Source organism: Papilio polytes, unplaced genomic scaffold (genome assembly GCF_000836215.1).
Source record: "Papilio polytes unplaced genomic scaffold, Ppol_1.0 DF823923.1, whole genome shotgun sequence".
NCBI lineage: Eukaryota > Metazoa > Arthropoda > Insecta > Lepidoptera > Papilionidae > Papilio > Papilio polytes.
In genome coordinates, this window is record NW_013525281.1 from 2,828,734 (window position 1) to 2,849,423 (window position 20,690).

At 36.1% G+C, this 20,690-nt stretch overlaps 2 protein-coding genes across 2 annotated transcripts in view; both read left to right on the plus strand.

The window, feature by feature from the left end:
* The window catches only part of LOC106102301 (angiogenic factor with G patch and FHA domains 1), a 37,184-nt gene extending 25,546 nt beyond the window's left edge, over nt 1-11,638 (plus strand). The window contains exon 12 of the mRNA XM_013281723.1: nt 11,031-11,638. Within this exon, the coding sequence (XP_013137177.1) occupies nt 11,031-11,165 (135 nt within the window). The 3' untranslated portion in view covers nt 11,166-11,638. The remainder of the gene's footprint in view (nt 1-11,030) is intronic.
* The window catches only part of LOC106102088 (follistatin-A), a 20,720-nt gene continuing 11,121 nt past the window's right edge, over nt 11,092-20,690 (plus strand). The window contains exons 1-2 of the mRNA XM_013281497.1: nt 11,092-11,180; nt 11,547-12,080. Coding sequence (XP_013136951.1) covers nt 11,600-12,080 — 481 coding nt within the window. The 5' untranslated portion in view covers nt 11,092-11,180; nt 11,547-11,599. The remainder of the gene's footprint in view (nt 11,181-11,546; nt 12,081-20,690) is intronic.

The window sequence follows — 20,690 nt, forward strand, 5'->3', positions numbered from 1 at the left end:
CACAAAAGCGACAGTTAAATACAAAAAAAGCCGTGCTTCACTCCAGAGCCAGACAGACGCGGGCGAGTCGAACCTGCGTAGAGTACGCAGAATTGGTACAGTCGCGTACAGCCGCGAGGGCCAGAGCGAGCTAACAACAGGTGCGTGTCAAGGTCGGCGCGGTGCAGACGGCGTAACGAGCCCCGCGGGCCGCGCCGACACTACGACCTTACGATTTGACGCCCTGCACTTTTTACGCACACCCGTCTCGACTGTATACCACCGAGACGCTACAGTCAAGCCAATGGTGCTGTTCGTAAAAAGTTCGTAAGCTGCGGAGCGAACAATCGAGTTTTAGAACCAGCTTGCTCACTTAGTCTCGAGCAGTACAGTATTTCTTAGACCTATAACGTGTATGTGTTGGGAGTGATCGATTGATAATAATTTTATTATATGGCTCATTATACGTACTGCGACGAATAACGAGAAAATTGTATACAAAAGAAATGAACAAGAATCGAACTATGTAAATTTTTTAATACGTTGTGTTTAAATTGTTCTCTTTATATACTAATTATAATTTATTTATTTTTGTTTGATCATATCCTTTGCTTGCCATATGGAAACGCTATTTTTTAATATATTTTTTTTAAATTAAAAGATAAAAATTAAAGAAAAGTAATAGACATAACAAATCGTTATATTTTTTTCGGTAATTTATTTACCGTGTAACAGAGATCAGATGAAAACAACATTTTCACGTTTCTAAGCAATTTATTTTCTAGATCGCAAGAAATTGGATAAACATTAAGGAGTTCCAGTAAAATAATTTTACGTCGGAATTTTCTTTTCATATTCTATTGAATAGAGTTCATTGGTGTAATTTGTCACCGGCATCATTATCCTAGACATCCAAGTACTGAGTAATCAAACCTCTTTATGTATTCCGCAAGGCCGATGTGTTTGTGAGCTATATACATAGACATTCGAGATCCTGTACTCTACCGATGATAGAATATTTCACACAGTCAATGCTGGATGCGACTTACAAGTTAATAAATTATTAAAATATTTAGAAATAGCAATTTCCTACAAAATATTCCTCATTTTTCAGTATTAATTTAAGGCTTTAATATAAATCTTATGACGATGCAAATGTTTTTATAGTTTTGTACAAGTTTTTTTGAGCATTGCGATCATTTTGGACTCATCTTATGGTCTTCTCACTCGAAATGGTAATAAGCCAACTTCCTAATTTTTGAGATAGTAAAACTAAATCATTCCGTAAACCGCTACCTTTGCTGGTCCCCCACTATGTTTATTTTAATTAGGATATTAAATATCAGTGGTAATTGCTAGGAAGAGTAATGGATAAGCCAATGTGCTTATGCGTGTGTAAAAAGCAAGTGTAACAGATAGGTGGCGTGGCGAAAGCGACGTTCCATACAAAGTAACATTGTAACTCGAGGCGTCCGACGTACGCGTCTAGCCGATACGCTCATACCCTGGCCCTAATTACATTCTATTTAGCGAGGCGTGATCGCTATTTATATGGATTAAAGCTTTCTGACTCTTGGCAATATTAATAATAAATGAAAAAAACAAATTCAATAAGTAATCAATATTGTCCCAGAAATTCATTTTTAACTTTTATCTCTAGACACCAAACGGTTAAAATTATGTAATTGCTGAAATTTTTTTAGTTTAAGAGATATATGATTGCTAAACGATCCTTCTATCAACCACTAAAAATCGAATCTGCTAATACTTACAAAATCAGATTAGAGTTAAGAACTGAGACATCCAATTAGAGTATAATTTTTTTAAAAACATTTAATAATAATTCATGACAACGTGCAGTGTTAAAGAAAGCAGTGGGGTGCGTGCGAGCGACTGACACATCCTGTATTGCTTTCTGCGATCCATGACCTCATGTATGCGGCCAGACGTGCACTTAGCATGTTCGGCCGGCCGAAACGTGATCTCGCAAATCGCAACGGCCCGTCTAGTGTCTAGACGCCGGAGGCCGTCTGTCTGGCCGGCTGTACGCCGCTGGCCCATACAAAGCCACCAATTATCACTACACTAGCGGACGCTATTCGGTATGCGCAAATTAAATTAACTACGTGGCTGTGGAACGAACGTCTACGGTGCAGTATACATGAGCATGTTGTCGCATGCGTCAGCCGCTGCCGGGTTACGCGGCGTTTCGTAATAGAGCGGATTATAAACAGTGCCCAAGGCGGCGGGCGGCGGCGGCCGACCAGACGGTCATCAATCGAGATCGCGCAGAAAAACAACGCGCGCAGGCGGCGCAAAAACCGGCGCAGACGCGGATGTGCGCCTAAAGTAAAAAAACTAGCTGCATCCACTGACTGCGACTGCGAGCGTAGTGTGCGTTTAGAGGATTCACCACTCTGCCACTTTGGAAAATTATCAATCCTATTAGATTTAATTTTAGTTATGATAAGATGTAAGAAAGTTATTCTTCTTAAACCTTTATTACGATACCGATACATTGATAAAGTAGACGAGGAGCGAGCTCTTTTACAAGTAGTAGGGTCAGTACGTAACGTATGAAGAAGTTAATCAATCAGTCATACTTGTACAGCATCTTGTGGTGTGTATTTAATTATTCACAACCGGGAAATGGAAATTCCCGCGTACCGGATTGAAAGTATTCGCAAGAAAGAAAGTTCGTGTTGACCATAGGAGAGGCGCGGTGACGTAGGTTAATTATCTTGATGGAGATGGTATCCTCTTCTCGGCAATAATGTGTCGGTACATTGTATACTGTTCGAATTGTAATAAACATTTTTTTTTCATTTGGCGGATTGTGGATGGATAATAGCTATTTAATCGTTTTTATATTAACGCTCGCCCGGCGGATAGATCATTATTTCCTCCTTGCATCGTCTCGGCCGCTTACAATGTCATCGTAAAATAATAATAGTACTTCTCAAGACATTATCGCGACGGATAGACTGAGCTGGTGGGAGTTCAAAAATTGTAAATCACGTATTAGCAACAGACCACTAAAGTCCAAATATAGATGGTAGAGCAAATCATGTAATCTTGAATAAATAAATAATTTTTTAACAGTCGGTTTATTGATAATGTTGTAGATTGTAGTTTGAAAGTGACATCTGGCCAAGTGGCTGCATCAAGAACAACCGCAAACTGTTTACAATTGTTAACATTTATTTATCAATCGGTCAAACAAACGAGGTGCGAGGTGGATCGTCGGGCGTCCGGCGACAAGTTGCCAGTAATTGGCACATCGTATCGGCAGCATTCATCCATCGCGCTCGTCTCGCCGCAAGGTCGCCTAGGACGAAAGAATAATCGCCCACAATTAAGGCAGGTCGCAAAACTGCATGACTAAACTAAAAAATATGACATCACGTCATGAACTTCGCTTGCATAATGTTCTTAATATAATGACGGATACGCCGAAGGTCGAAGCGAATAGTTTGCTCATTATTTATTTTGACAGCAGACGTCTGTTTTTTTATACATTCTGAAAAACTGCAAAACTGTTTAGACTGACTCGACTCTTAACGATTCTTGTTTTGATGGCACGGTTGTTTGTTTTATAGAAGGTGGTTGCATTTATAAAAGCATTAAGTACAAGATATTAATTTCTCTTTGGACGTTTTTATTTGGCAAACAGAGTGGTTAACCTTACGTTAAGTGACATGGGCTTCTGGAACAAACTTGCCCTAGCCTCACTTTACTTGCAATATAGGAATGTTATAAATAAATCTGGTAGCCGCCGTTACTTAAACTTTAGGTAGTTTTTCAACTTCAGAACACGACAATTAGTTGCTATTCATTGACGTACTACGCCATTAATAAACCAGGGCCGAGGGAAAAAATGTAATATAACGGGTGGTAAGGCATACAAGCGGGTCTCACCGCGGCTGCGGCCTCACGCTTCGCGGAAACTAGGACAATACGTCGTGAGACCGTCTTTATCGATTCATTTGCCTACACGTGGTGCGATTGAAAATTTCTTTGAATCGCGCCGCGCTCGGTTAGAGGAAAGTCTCGTATTATGAAACATTCAAACGTGAATGCTAAAGTTTCTTGTTTGTGCGTACCTTCTGTCTGGCTCAATTCTTCGTTTGCGCGCTTTTGATGTATGATTTTATTGTGAACAAATTGAAAGGAAATCGCGCAGTCTAGCTCGAATTTCATTTGTAAAGTCTAGCATATTAGGTTCTATTAGTAAAACTATTGTAAACGCACTAACTGTCTATGAGGAACTGTATTCCCAAGAATAAGAATAGCAATAGAAGAGAAAACTACTATTGAATCTTATTTACTTAGGGCTATTTTCACAAAGCGACTTGTGAACCAACTTATATTAAGTACTAAAAGAAGACAATATCCTTTAATTATAAGAAACTTGTCTCATTACCGTCGTCTTCCGAATCCGTCTGCAGAATCACGCTCTGTGTGAACTCACCTTTACAAAGATGGAGTGGTGCTTTTATACAAAACTGTACCCGGACTTCAAGCACTACTCTTCTAATCAATACTCGGTATAGAAACATTTTAAAAGGTGACTTTTTTAAGATTGCGTCATAAAGATATAAGCAAAGTCTGCACACTTTAAAATTAACGCTCGATCTTTTTTTATGCATTCGCCGGATCGGCGACGTGAGAAATGAGTCACATTCCACGGCATTAGGTACACAATTAACACATTTGCAGCGTCCGGCGCTTGCAAAAACTCAGACGCAAAATGTCGTCCGTGAAACTGCTGACAATTTGTCAAATTATCAACGAAATTACGGCTCCGAGATCATTCCTCGAACACCGGCTGTTAGTCGTCACCTCCTTCGCGTCTAGACTGAGGCGTGATCATCCTCAGATCGCTGCGAGGTCCATGCTTGTCACGCTTAACAATAGATTCGAAAAAATACAGAAATCATTAGAACAACTTTAAATTGCACAGAAAAACTGTCTGGCCGGAGACAAGAATAGTCTTGTCTACTTTTTTTATGTCTCGAATTCTTCATTTGGATATGACAATATACTGTTTTTAAGCTTTACATATTGCGAAGAGCTGGGCATCTTGGTGGTTGTTTCCTAATGCTAATGTAACTTATTGATATCAATGCATAGCATACAATATATTCATATGTATAGAGAATGGTATAATTATATAATTTATGTAATTGAAGAGTTACGTAGATAAATATTTGTGAAAAAAATGACGGACTTTTTGTGTACACTATGAAGTCTGAGCTGCGAATGTCTGAACTGTGAGTCATCGCTTTTAATATACGCGTTGCTATCTAGAAATATTAGTACCAACTGCAATATTTAGATTGGAAGGAAATGAAAAGTTAAATTTTGATGTCAAATTGTTAACTTCTGTTTTTACTTGAAATGAGCAAACAAGATAATAGGTCCGTCTAAAAACATACAGACGAATTCACAACCTACTTCTATTTTGTGGTCAGTTAAAAACAAGCATTATTTTACTACCATTATTAGACCTGACCATTTGTTGTCAAGCGTTCGTTTGTTTACAATACACAATAATTTATGCTTGTATTCAGTAAATTATACGTTGGCATGAAACAGAAGCCACTAATTTGCCGGGATTTGTAGAACAAGGACAGAGATCTGTGAATGATTTGCGGCGACGGTGACCGGGCGCCGGACACTAAATCACAGCGAGATTGCAATCTATTTATTAATTCAGTTATGTCTACGGACAGGCTACTTGGCAAATCAATTAGGCGTAAGTAAATATTGCTTCATTTCAGAAACAAATGAAAACATGTATTTAGCTCATTTAAAAGATTGATTAATATTTCAATAAGATGATACTGAATTAACTAAATCATTGAAAGGTTATGAGGATGTGAATCTTGTACGACTTCGGGTTCTATGAATAAATTTACTTCGTCGTAGATGTCCGCCAATTACTTTGTAGTTTCTCTCGTATGTAAGTGATTTAACGTTAAGACCGTGATGTGTGACTTTCTTTCTTTTGATTCATCATATTTTTCTCTATTATTGAATTATATACTTTTATAACCTTAAAAAAAACAAAACATTAAAATAACAACAAAATAATAAAACAAAAAAATGGTTTTCTAAATAAATAAAGACATCCGATGTACTTTAGTCTCGTTTTCGTACGAAAATTAGAATGTGGTATCTCTAATTGGAGATTTGTAATTTTCGACTTATTCTCTACTAGTACCACAACAGATTTTTTCCCCTTCGAGGTCTTTATGACTTTTAGTTCAACTTATCAACATCGAAATAATTTAAAAGGTCCGGTTACTAGATATCGAAATTTATTCAGTCAATTAGCATTTGTGTAATTTACATCAGTGATTATACCTAGGGACCTTAAATTATTCCCCGAAATAATTACTTTAAATTCGAACCGTTTTATTTACGAGCACAGGTTGTTGCAAAATATATTTAATATGCACACTTTTAACTAACAAGATATTAAATTTGCTAAATTAAATTTGATAGTGATAATTACGAAAACGTAATTTTCAAATGCATTCGACACAAACAACAGCATTATAGAGCTGTGTCAGTCATACCAGATTTGAGGACTGCCCTTTTTTGGTATCGGGGGGTGAGGGGAGGGGGTAATCTTCGTAAGATATGTGAGATTTCTACTCACTAAAAACTCCGTCGATGGCCGCCCTCACGTGCGATTCGAGGGTCCCAGGATCTCCGAAGAGGAGGACCTATAACCTTACCTACCGTCTATTGTTTTAGAAATTCAATTAAAATAATGTTGTCTCGATAAGCTTGAAAAGAAATTGGAGGAATGCAAATAAAGATTTAGCCTAGTTGCAGACGTTTTACGAATAAAACCGTCAGTTTGTGTTTATAAGTAAGTAGAACATCTGCTCACTAAACATAAATATTTTCGCAGACTATATTCATTTTGTGGGGAATTCCTTCTTGAAAATTTCTTCTGGCGTTTGAATATAACATAGGAAAAACCAAATTATATGAAAAATTTTAAAGCATTGCTATTGGTAATCTAAAATTAATTTTGTATTTGAAATTCTTATACAAAATGTAAATAATATTGCAATAGATAAAAATTAGAGATTTTAGATATTGATAAATAATTATTCTTTTTTAGTTTTATCTCTTCCCTTACCAATGTTACTATACTAGTTTATACTCTTAACAATGTTCTGCGTTATCTCAGTTAAAAGGCGTACAGTTTAGTTTGTGTGTAAATATACAAAATTAACGGTACCACCGACAAGAGTGGTATTGTTGCACTTAAGGCGCGTTTCAGAAATATCCTTCGCCGGCGAGGTGAGCGAGTGCAGCTTAAAGTTGTCGAATCGACCAAATTCTTGGCATCGCAGGCGGCCGCATATTTGTACTGTTCAAGTCTCGCCTAGGAATTTGTTAATGGTCGACTATCTAGTGGTCGAGTGGAGAAGTCGAGTGGTTAGTTAATGGTGAACGGTGCGACGCCGGCCGCGCGCCGACGCTGCGCCTGACGGAAACTAATTTGCGTACACTCGAAAACAATTAGTCGCCCCGTCTATGGAATTTAATATCAAGCTCGTATTGCATAGACAATGCAAGGATTTAGTGTATTAGATTTAGCTTCTCTGATTTTATATCCAGCCGCATAACGATTAAGCGCAGTTTATAGTAAATACTTTTCATATCTAAGCTAAAGCTTGTAGCTAAGTGGTTTGGTTTCCGATCTTAAATCGGTATTAGATTATTGCTCTTGTAGATTTAGCTATTTTTTGAGTTTCCTCGAGTGTACATCAAAAATTATTCAAAATTGATGTAAAATATATTTTCTACAAGAACTTATATTTTACATCTTATATCTTCGTCTTATATCTTTAATATTTTAAAGTTAATGCATTTACGGGTGTACTTATGAAACAGGATAATGTTGGGAATATAATTATACATGAGGGACTCGCTTTGCAAGATTTTATGTGGACTTACGGAGCGAGTGTCCCGACCGTAAGCCTTCAGATTTAAGAAGGTACTTGCGGGTGTCAATTACTGTCACGGAGAACGGTAAACACCATTCAAAAAGCAATTTCCAACTGTCGACAGGGGCGTCCGAAGTTTACAGCTGTAACTGCAACTTTTATAGGGATCTGAATATAGTCTTACGCATTATTATGTGGTTGCTTGCAATATCTTATGTACTTTCAAAAATATTTAAGAAAAATACTAATTTATCTACCAGGTAGGGTTGGCGACATATGGACGGTCATGAAAATTGAGGCAAAACATTACAGTTTCTAAAACCTTAGCGTCGATCCTTGTGAATGGGATAAAGCCAGGGGAATTATGATGATGACTTTCTTTTCATGCATATACCTGTTTGTACTGCAATTTATATTATTCCATACTCGATATGAGTATGCTGTTGTAAACATGCTGTCTTTTGACTAATGGTGTATGGTTTGATAGTTGTGTATATATTTTAAAGAAATACGTGACTTTTCGTGTCAGAATGAAAGTCACAATTAGGACATCTCGTGGCAGCCGTTAGACCATTAAAAATATTCGTTGTACCGATCCTTAAATAAAATTTGCTGACATTTTACATTCACAACAAACATTCAATTACCATTTTAATAGATGGGTAAATAAAACACTTTTAAAACCGTCTGGGTAAATAAAATTATTCAAAACTTTGTTGTTTGCCAGTAACTAATCTTTCATATAGCTGACTGATCAATTTTAAGTTTGCTTTGAGCTTGCTTTTTGGTATGGTTTTTCATGTAGTCATTTATAATAATACAATGACAGATTTTTGAGTAGTCATACATTTTTTGTACTTTATTTTATAACATAACAAAATTATGTTTGTCACTAAATCTCGAAGCTCACATGTTTTTGGTTTTTTGGGACGTTTTAATTTAGTTTTTAGTTTTTCCTTTTCCGTTGTCTGCCGGTAATTAATTGAGAGATGTTTGCTTTATTTATTACCTGTCTGTGTGTTGCAGACAGTTGCATATTTTCCGTCGCGAATGTCTTTTGTTATTTTTTCCCGACCATAGATAAAAAATGACTTTTACAAGAATAAGGACACAAGGATCACGATAGAGGTTTTTCAAATGATTTAATTTGACAGTAATTAATGATTTGGATATCATTGTTTTGGTCGATTTGTAATATCTTTGTTGAGGTATAAAATAAGTTTTCGTGTGAAGCTTTTAAGAAATCATACAATCATTTAGTTATTAAAATCTAATGAAGTTTACTAGATTTTTTTTCATTAAATATTAAGATAATTGTTCAAATCTCAAATAATTGCTATTTAAAATTATTTTACATATTCTATTGAGTCTAATGTTACGGATATACTTGACAAAAAATAACCAAAAGAGCACTTATGAGTATGAATAGAGTTGATTTGATATCTATTGCAAAGACGATATTGTACTGACAGACATTAAATCCACGTAGACGATTCCGCTGTAACCGTAACACTAAATTAAGTCTGCTAATGTTCATGAAGACGATTTTTTATCAGTTGTAAATGGAGTAGGAAAATAATGTAACCTTTTTAATGTGGAATGTAAAAGTATTGTTTAAAAATTCGCACTATTTAGAACATACTTCATACTGATATTCTGAATGCAAAAGTTTAGATGGGTGGATTTTAGTTAGAATTTGTAGCCTAAACGGCTGAACGGATTTTGAGAAAATTTAGTAAAGATGTAAAGGCTAGCCTGGAAGAACACATAGGCTAGTCACATTTGTTTTTGTTTTCATTCCACGCGGACAGAGTCGCGAGCGAAAGCAAGTACATTGTAAACTAAAAAAAAAAATTGAATTGGATGACCACTATGACTTGTTGTTTTGTTGATCGATGTTAGTGATCGAGAATGAGGTGTAATTTGATTATTTTAGGATATTTCAAAGGATAATAAATTCAAGTCTCGTTGCGCTATTTGCATGTTATTGATTTAAATAGTAAATTGTTATTGTAGTAAGCCTCTTGATCAACCGACAAATTGCAGTCGAATGTTGGAGTTGTGCCAAGGAGACAAAAGACATGCGAACGCTACGCAACACGTTGCTTTTAAAAATAAATATTCAGAAAATGTGAAACCGCAAAATAAATTGATGAAAATACTTGCTATTGTCCGCGGCTTCACACGTATCTTATTTTAAATAGAATGTGGCAAATGAGTAAGTGATCACTTGAATTCGCCGATATAGAGAAGCGACTGTTGCCTATTAGACATCTATAATTGCAGATGCGTTGCCTAAACAGAACAGAGGACATTCTCCTTCTATATATATTCATACATTCTTTCTTACGCCATATCCACTTCCCATTCTTTCCTCATAAGAATACTAAAACTGGGTTTCCTACTCGCACACTGATCAGGTGAAACGCGGAATTTCTTTTACTTCACGGCTGTCTTCTGTACGGTTGTGGTATTGCACCGCGTGTTTTAGCGTTATACGTGAAAAAGATGCTATTGCAGGCTCTACCACTGCTAATTGTGACTAATAATTTCTTGTTATTCTTAAATCTCAAGAAGTGTTTACAATTGCTTTCCGATTATTGAATGCAATGTTGTGTGCAAATTTAAATTCTATCTAAATATTAAAATATGGTTATCCAAGATTTTTTCTTATTTTACCAAAGTTATTAAGGATATACAAAAACATTTTGTCATATCGTACTCGTATGTACGAGTAAGTTGTTTTATTTATTGATATTTTAAACATTTACAAGGGAGCGTTAACTCATACTTTAAAGGACTCGATAAGACGTTGAGGACATTTTTTTAAGGATAAAAATGTAAATAATACTAATGCAGTGAATTTAAATGGGTACATTAACATTGAAAAAAAATCTTAGTGTTTGAATTTGAAACATATTTCATCCACGTAAAAATGCAACAAAATAAATGCGAATTTTCCATTTCAAGGTAATTTTGTCTGTGCATGAATGTTAGGCAATTAAGGAGTTAGAATAAAGTGAGAGTGTAACGACTTTTATTGGTTTATTAAGTTAGCATTTAACATTTATTACTCAGGGACACAATAAAACTATCTGCTTCCTGCCGGCATGTGAACCTCGGGCGCATGTTACATGTGCTCGGGGCTGTAATCAAGGCGGACTCGCCATCATTGCTGCTAATAATTGCTCGGCAGACATCTCGCGATTTTAAAATCGTTAGTCACTGGTAAAACGATGATTTCCTTTTGATTATTTTCCTTTCCATTTTAAAGGCACATACAACTCTATATTGCAAAAGTTGATGACAGTATCAAACCGCATATAACATTCGATCCGACTTAACTTTATCGGATTTGCTTAACGACGATCTCTTTTTTCCGAAGCGGTTACCGAGCTTTTTTGTCGTATAATAAGCGCCCTTGAAAAGACTTCAACGCTTAACTGACGCAAAGTTCATTGATCCAATGGCAATGATTTCGAGCTCAGTTAATGAGGTTAATTTAATGCTTGTAAGTCAATTTTAAAATGGCTAAATTTTAAAATTATTTCAATGAAATGAAAGTATTTAATATAATCATTGTGTTGTTATTAGATGTTAGAATAAGTATAAGGTGCAGAAGTGTTGGGCATCCGTTGAGGTGCGCGATGAGTAGGGCGCGTTGCATTCCGCGGAGGCGGAAGGCCGCGGGAGGCGCGTGGCGCGGTCGTCGACACGGCGAGGTGCGGCGCGGCGGCGTGCGGCGTGCGGCGTGCGGCGACCACCACGCGCTGCAGCGCCATCCGCCACCGCCACTCCGCCGCTTGCAGTGTGGGCGCGCTTGGTGCGGTGCTCGGGCTCGGCTCAGTCCGCGCCAGCGCTCCGGTGGGGCAGGACCGATGGTGAGGGGCGGTACCGCGCGGGCGAAGGCGAGTGCGAGTGCGACGCGGACACGCGGCTGTGCAGTCACCTGTTGCAGGCGGGGCGCGCACGTGCCGCGGCGCGCGGCCCGCGGCCGGCTCCGGCACAGTGCCGCGGCGGCGGGCGGCGAGCGCACAGCGCCCGCGCCGACATGCGACGCTAGCGCGAGCATGCGGCTGCCGCTACTGCCGCTCCTCGTGCTGCCCCTCGTCCTCCGCCCGGCGGCAGGTCAGTACACAACACCATACATTTATTTATTAACTTTTACAATAAACTAACAAATAAACATTTAGTTTCTTTTGTGGAAAATAATTACAAGAAAATATTAGAAAATTCTTTTAATTTATTTTTCTTTGTTATTTGTTGTGCATTCTTATATTTAACATATTAGGTCCAATAAATTTACTTTTATGAGTTTAAAATTTTATGTAAATGTTAACAAATATAATAAGTGATAGTTTATTGAACACAATCAACAAATAAATCATAGATATCACACTTGAAATAATCAAAGACATGAGAAACGAGCTGTAAATGGTCGTAATTTGAGTAATAACGCACTCGAGATAACGTGACGGTTAATGAACACGTTATCATGAACCAAACAAATGTTACAACTTGCATAAATCGGTACTTGTTTACATGGCAATTAAGAAAATATCAGCCAAATTTAATTGCATACAACTTTAGAAATCTCCTATATTTATTTATTTTTTTTCATTACTTTAGTTTAAAGTTTATTAAATATATCACGAAAATATGTTATAGGCATACTGAAATTCAAAAAATATCAAATTCAACTTAATTTGTTCCTTAGCAGTATTTTATATTATATCAGAGGGTTTTTTTGTGTAGCTACATTCGATTGATACTAAGATTTAAATTTAATAATTTGCAGTTTAAAGACTTTCAATTTCAAGAACAATATCTAAGTGTTAAAATATTAGCTCTCAACACGTTCCCATAATATTGTCCTATTTTCGGATATTGAATAATATTCTCTATACTAATGTTGAAAAGAGGAAAGATTTGCATTTGTGTATTTTGTATGTCTTCGATTCAAGTAAAAATTACTGGGCCGATTTTAGATTATATGATAATATTGGTGTAGTAGAAATAACTTATAATTTCTAGTCACCCTAGTCAAACGTGGTCTTGAACAACATACGTAAATAAATCTCAAATGCGTTAATCTCAAAAATCTCATATATTTTTTAATTATTATTTAAGAAACATTAACAACGTACTCATTAAGTGTAAAAAGATTTAATTAATTGCCAATTAACCAATTAGCAAGATAAATGGATGCTTAGTTACAAAAAAAATAAACCATCATAGACAATTTATTAAATACATAAAATAACTCGTACCAAGTATTTTTAACAATACGGTTGAGTTCGTTAGGAATTTTAATTGAATTTTAAAATTACTATTTCATAGTCCAATTTAAAAATATTAAACGTATTAAAATAATTTATACAAAATTCCTATTGCATTATTATGTTATCATAAACCAAAAAATATTGAACGTCTACATAGTTTTGGTATACTTATTTATTATTCTAAACTTTATTTCATATTTGTTATAAAATATTAACTATTATAAAATAAATAATAACCTATAATAATAATAATACAAACATTTATTAATGTTTTACCATATTACTTGACGATTCTGTCGTACTATTTTTGGTACACCTTATGTCTTAAAAACACAATGTAAAATCGTGGTAATTACCTAGATAAGGTAATATATGCTTTTATTTTTAAAATATAATAAAAGATTGTTATGCGTATATTTATAAAAGATCTAGTGATCAATTCTAAGGAGATAATAAGTAAAGCAAGTAGTATATCTAAATGAACTACCACTACTTTTACAATGGTAGGAGCTGAAACAAATGTTGGGGTATGTCGTTCTTTTGTTTCAAGTAAAGCACACACAATCGCACAAATACAAATTAATACTTATTTGTTATATTACTAGTGCTTGATTGGTTATCGTCCAGTGAACTCAGTAGCGATTATTATTTACGTTTACTGTATTCTCTAAAGTAAACGGATAAACCATTGTTCCACACTATAGATGGTTAAAAATTTGATCCAGTTGTTTCATTAAATGCAATCTTACGCTACAATTTTACATTGATGACCTGTCGTAAATGTTATTTTACTCTTCATACTAGGATTTGCCCGCGACCTCGTCCGCGTGGGATTAAAAAAACTAAGTAGCAGTGTGTGTTCTTCCAAACTATAAGAGACCAGACTATTTTCCACATCTATCCTAAATTTCACCGAGATCCGTTCAGCAGTTCAGTCTACAAATTCTTACAAACATTTATCTAGACTTTCGCATTTATAATATTAGTAAGATTATCGGTTTACTTAAAAAAAGTTCAGCGGTAACACCCGTACAGTTATAGTATAGAGTTGTATCTCTTTTCGAAGGTAAAAAAATCGTTATAATTTATATAGTTTTTTTTTTAATAGTTGCAGAGTTATTTAATTGGATGTACACTTTTAGTAGTTCAAAACGACCTCTTTATACGTCGCGATTTTCAAAACTCGTCTGCACACTTGACCGGGATTCGTTTCAATCAATACTTCAAACACCACTTCATCACATCGAAACTATTTCGCAGAATACGTCGATAAATATAGTCCAATTGACTGAACGTACGTAACGATTAGCGGTTAGCACCTAACAGTTCGCGTTTAATATCCACTTAACTGAATAACATATCAGTCTGTCTGGAAAACATCCGCTGTTGGACTAGAGCGTCCCTATCGGCCGTATCAATTACTTATCTACGAGTACATGCACAATACGTTTATAATCACTACAAACCACTTGTGATGGCTACTATAGTAATTGCCTTGAAAAAAGGAATAATTAAAAGTTCGTACTTTGTCGGCAAAATGTATTTATTTTAATTTTAATACAAGTATACGAGAGTCAAACAAGCTAGAGTTAAGTGTTGACTTGACTAACCCATTGGGGTTGCGATCCTTGTTGGGTTGAAGCTATGTGTTTGAAGAACAGAAGCAAGTCCGTACTCTCTCACTCACAGTATCCACTTAAACGAGTGTACGACGAAAAGCGGATGTTATGTTATTTTTTTAAATTTCAATTCAAACAAAAACATCTTGTATTCCAGCCAATATGGTAATGTGCGTCTTATACGAAAGGTACCCGGACCTGAATACGTTATCGTTAGGTGCGGCCAAAGAAATATGGCCTGAAGAAATGATTGAATAAAATACATAAGCATGAAAATTTTGATATGCTTGAATTGTTCGTCCGCCTGCAACACATTGCATACGTATAAGAAACTAATTTTCGATTCAGGATATTTTATAGTCAATTCGGAGTCGCATCGGTCGCAGTTTCGGACGGGCGAAACGCATTTGCATGTGTAAATAAATATTAAAGAGCCGGGTCTGGCCGCCGCGCCGAGGCAATACGGCGCCGCGCCGATCATTCGCCAGGAACCGCCTATCAGACCACAATGCACCTGCGGGCTGGTGACGACCCTCGAACGAATACATCGATATCGATAAGCTAACTTTAAGTAATTGTAATAGAGAATATATTCCAATAAATGCTACCGGGAATATTGGTAGTTCGGACACATAATAAACGCCCATTTAGTACCAGCCGACGAGTTACATGCGGTCGTTATGCGAATTGAGAAGCGCATCTTATAGCATTTGAATTTAGCACGACGCATCGAGTCCGCATGTGTAAATTCTTAAACATATTTATGCATGTTTCAGCGCTTGAAATGTGTTGTTTAGTGGTCTCCGATATGCATATTACGTCGCCGCTAACGGGTTTATTACTTTGGAATGAACGCGGCCGTCTGCATGCCAAACGACGATTCCTGGTGATCGCCCCTTTGAATTATGCGCACGGGCACGCTTACGCGTCTGCATTCAATCGCCTCGCGAGATTTATGTGTACCCCGCCCTGCCTGCACACACGCAAACAATTCTTTGAAAAATGAATGACTACAACTACGACTAGTCATATATTTCTCTGCACCGATTCAACAAAGTGCCGACAATATTACACGTACGTTTGTAGAGTTTGTTAGTTGAGTTATTTATCGATATTTTTACGTGAGCAGTCGCATCACTATCGCGCTGCACTGCCGGGTTGCATCGAACGGCACATTGACGACGCACTCAATATTGTACGAATCGAAAAATTCTGTCTTAAACATTAACACGGGGTTAATGGAATCACACAAAATAAAAGTTAATGTTTATTGTTGTATAAATAATGCTCATATTTTTATTTAAATTTGTGTACACATGTACCGAGCACTGTCAATTTCCAATTGTTCTCGAATGTGTTTACCAAGATAATATTGTTAAAAATAATGTCCTTTAAAAAAAAACTATTATTTATTTACAAATAAAAGTTTTTCTAAGAATAAAAAGCGAATAGTGCAGTCATTATAAGCGCATTAATATGATTGTGCTCATCCTCAAATAATGACGACAAAACTCGTGTACTTTTTCTGCGAGATATCGTCTAGCGTCATTTGTACTGCACAAGAAATCGCGTAATGATGATCTATATACCATTCGTTCGTAGTCAACAGCAATAAATATTGACAAAGTGAAGTCTATCATTATTATTAAACCACTTATCATCGTGTATTGCAGCTCATTTATGATAGTTTATTGAGATTTTAGTTTTTGTTTGTTTTAAAATTGCTTGTTTTATAATGTATTTCATCTCTTATTATCTATGTTCGTCACTATTACTACTAGTCATATAAAAATAACATTTCAATATAATTTTGACTGATAAGAAAATTTATATAGCCTGTGTTAATAATGTGGTTTGTACAAACAAATGAAAATCCCTTAGATATGTAACTGTTGAACTGGACTTTGTGTTAATAAGTCATAATAAGAGCAGAAAATATGAAATTGTTAGTAAATGTAGGCCGCGATTGCCGCGGGCGCTGCGCGCGGCGCTCGGCTGAGTGATTAGGCCTGGTTGGGAGTCGTGGTTGTTGAATTCAAATGCTGCATTGTTCCATGACAAATTGAACAATGAATTACGGCGTGTCTGACATTACGTAGGCGATATCCGACCACTCGATCGTGCAGCTTCACGATTTATCTTAAATATTTTGTCTGTGTTAATCTTAAATCTGGGTATTGACTGCAAATTCAAATCGTATAAGTCACGTCACAATAATAAATTAACACGATTTTCATTTATCATCCCTATTTTTATAGGTCTATGAACCTTATTGATTTTAGGCTAGGTCAAACAATTTTTTTTCTTCGTTCCATACTTAACCATAACCTTAGTACACCGCTATGAAAATTTTAACCAAATCGTGTATAAAGATTTTCCGTGGAATGATTGATAGCATATCTTGGCTGACGTCATTTCGCGGAATTTCAATTCAGAAATATTTTTCTGGGTTTCCGTTTTTAATGAGACTATACCTTGATCTCTGCTGCACATCCGTGTGTTCTATTAAATAAAATGTTTAGCGCCAATCACCAAGAAAAGCGTTGGCAAACAATCAGGAATTCACGACCCTGCCTCGGTTCCCGTCGGTTTCGGAGTAACATACCATATCCCCGGAGCGACAGCGCGTCTCATCTGTGTTAAAATAAGTAATCTTTTTCGACTTTTCATTATATATCTGTTTGTAATTTCCATCATTAAAATTCTTTACATTAAATCTGTAAGCCTAAAAACCGAAACCCTCGTTCTTACCTTGCCACAGTAAAATTTGAATGCGAACAAGAAATTATTCAGTGAGCAGACAAGTTATTTCAATAACCAAACGGCTAGACGGAGGGTTATCGCATTATGCAAAATATACTTCTGCCCCAGACACCTGCTTAAATCTGTCCTTCAGAAAGGAAAACTAGGTCGGCCGAAGGCTGCCAGACAATCACAATTTTAAATTAGGGACCCTAACTTTCGTCGAGACGGATAATGCATCTTATTATAGCGGTGCTCGGCGACTAGAGTCGGCTCTAGAAACAATTTAAATGGGTTTATAATTTTAAATGTAAGTACAACCTATTGTAAAAAATTACAAAGTTTAGGGCTTTGAGTTGATTAGACAATTTACAATTTGGTAGGACTGATAGTTAGGGTCTGTCCCACCACTGGCTGATACAGGCTCAGATAGTTTAAAAATTACGTCACTGTCAGATAACGGAATAAAATCCGATATTTCCATCACATAATGTACACGTTCAATTGTTACCAGACACTTTACAATTTGGGAGGACTGACACTTAGAGTTAAAAAATTGTATTAAGTTTAGCACACTTGACACAGAATAAAAAACAATGGCGACAAGCTAAAGTATTTGGATTACTATTTAATCAAATAGCTATTGCCGCTTCTAGTGTAAGCAGCGTCGCGTGAGTTAATCTGATGTCACGGATCAAAACAAGCGGAGGATATAATTAACAGCGACGTTGTACTAGAGGCGATGTCTATTCTAGTGTCATTCATATAGTCACAAATATCGAGAGTGGGTGACACGAATTAAGTGGCCACGAGTCTATTTGCGTCTCGGCGATGTGACGACTTGTTTGTTTTTCTCGATCGCTTCGAATATATTCGCTAATCTGTTGTACACTCGAACAATAGAGCGACTCATTTACATTGCAAATTAAATCGACGACTGTTAAGACACGTTCGGCGATTGTAACTGCTGAAGTGATCGCTTGAACAACTGTTTCGTTCATTAGGAAGTTTTTAAAATACTATATGGTACATATTTAGTTTTATTAACTAAAAGTCTACAGTAATGTCTGTGTTTGTTTTACTAATATAGCTGCGGTGATATGCTATTTCTATCAACTGTTTAGTGATGTAAGCAAATAAGTAAAATTAATATTAGTGTTGGTCTACAATCGGTTACTTTTTGGTAGGTTGGAATATTTAGTATCGAAGCCAATGCAAAGAACCGCACCGTTATTATTTGTAATATAGTTTTGACATTGATATTATCTTATTCATACTGTAATACCGTTGTCGTCTTTTGTTTTTGTGCATTGTGAATAACTGTGTAAAACAATAATCAAGACTAGTTTACAAATAAGTGGATATTTTTATTTTTCTTTAGTTTTCGGTTTACAAATTGACAAGTTGATGTACAACTCTTTTCTAACAAACTAAAAACTCTTTTCTTATAAACTCTTTTCTGTACAACTCTTCTCTTTTCTTTTTTTCTTATTCGAGTTTTTAATATTATTTTTTTATAAAAATCGAGATTTTATATTTTATCAATTTTATTATACCGATATTAGAGAATGCGATTTGGTGAATACTGTGGCAACTTTTGACATAAAATTTATGTTTTATCTTAATAAAAGTTTATGTTTCCAAATGCTTTTTATTGCGAATATATTACCGTTCTATACAAAACGAATAAATCTTCAGATCTTTAATCACGAAGTTGAAAAAACAATCAACAAAACCGAGGCGTTAAGCGCAGTGTGACTTTTTGTAGGTAATAAAAATACCTGAAAATATGCTCGCCGCCAAATGTTTGTTCCGGACACAATGGACGTTACTACGCCGCTCCTATGATTTACTGTCTTCTAGTTTTTGCGTCTTCATGCCAGATGATGTTTACAACGAATTCCATTTGAATGCTAATGGTATAATGGCATAGAGAACAGACTGGGAAAACTAAGTTCGTAGGTTTGAATTCTTCATTGAAATAATGTAAACTTTAGCCCATTAAGTTACGAACTTAAACGTTTAGTACCTACAGTACCAAAGATTATAACTTTTATTAAAATGAAAGATAATAGTAATATTGATTATTTAGTTACAAATCGTTAAATTTAATTTACAAATAATAATTTACAAAAGGTGTAAATCGTGACGCAAAGAATGTTGGCATAAGAAATCGGTAGCCACTAACACACCGAAGTGGAAAAAATTGCTTGACCAAGCCAAGGCCCACAAAGGGCTGTAGAGCTAAGGAAGAAGAAGAAGAAGTTACAAATCAAATATCTAAGTTAATAATATAGAATGGTATAACTTCTCGAGACGTATGAATGATTTAATTATCATGAAACAGTTTCTATGCAGCAATTAAACTAATTTTAAACAAATATAAGTGCAGGTCATATGCCTTGTGTCAGGGCAGCTGATATTATACAACTTATTGCGCTCGGCGCCATATTCTTGACGCCTACAATCGTTTACAATTTATAACAATCGTAATTATTAATGGAGCGCCAGTTCAACGATATCGTGCTCCAGAACTTATTACACAAGACGATTTCCTCGTAAAAATGCAGCGCACAACGTTGAAGCCACCCACGGAAATAACTTTCGAGAGTTGGCAATGCCATTCGTTAGTGCCGGATCCGCGTCCGCCTCCAAAAAGTGGCGCCAAAACTGACAGATCTGACGGCCTCTGATTAAAATTATTTATAAAGATAAGATACGCGCCGCGTCCGGCCGCGAGTCAACGGCCGCCCGACCACGCATCGCGCCGCAAAAATCATTATTCAGTTTAATTTGCATTTTTACCGGCGATTACCGATACGTGTAGCATAATGTAACGTACTAGTGTACACGTGCCCTTATGATCGATGACTGAATTGTATAAAAATCGTCGTACGCGGTTGTCCTCTAACCGAAAATAAAGCTGTTAGGCGAATGGCCTATTCCAATATCAAAACACTTATCGTTCTTTTTTATTTATACCTGCTGATATTTACTCGCGTGGTATGTAACACTAATAAAAATGTCGTAAACACTTTTTTTTGTCCGACAATTTATTTGATTTGCAAAGATACTTTTAAAACGGTTTTCGATTG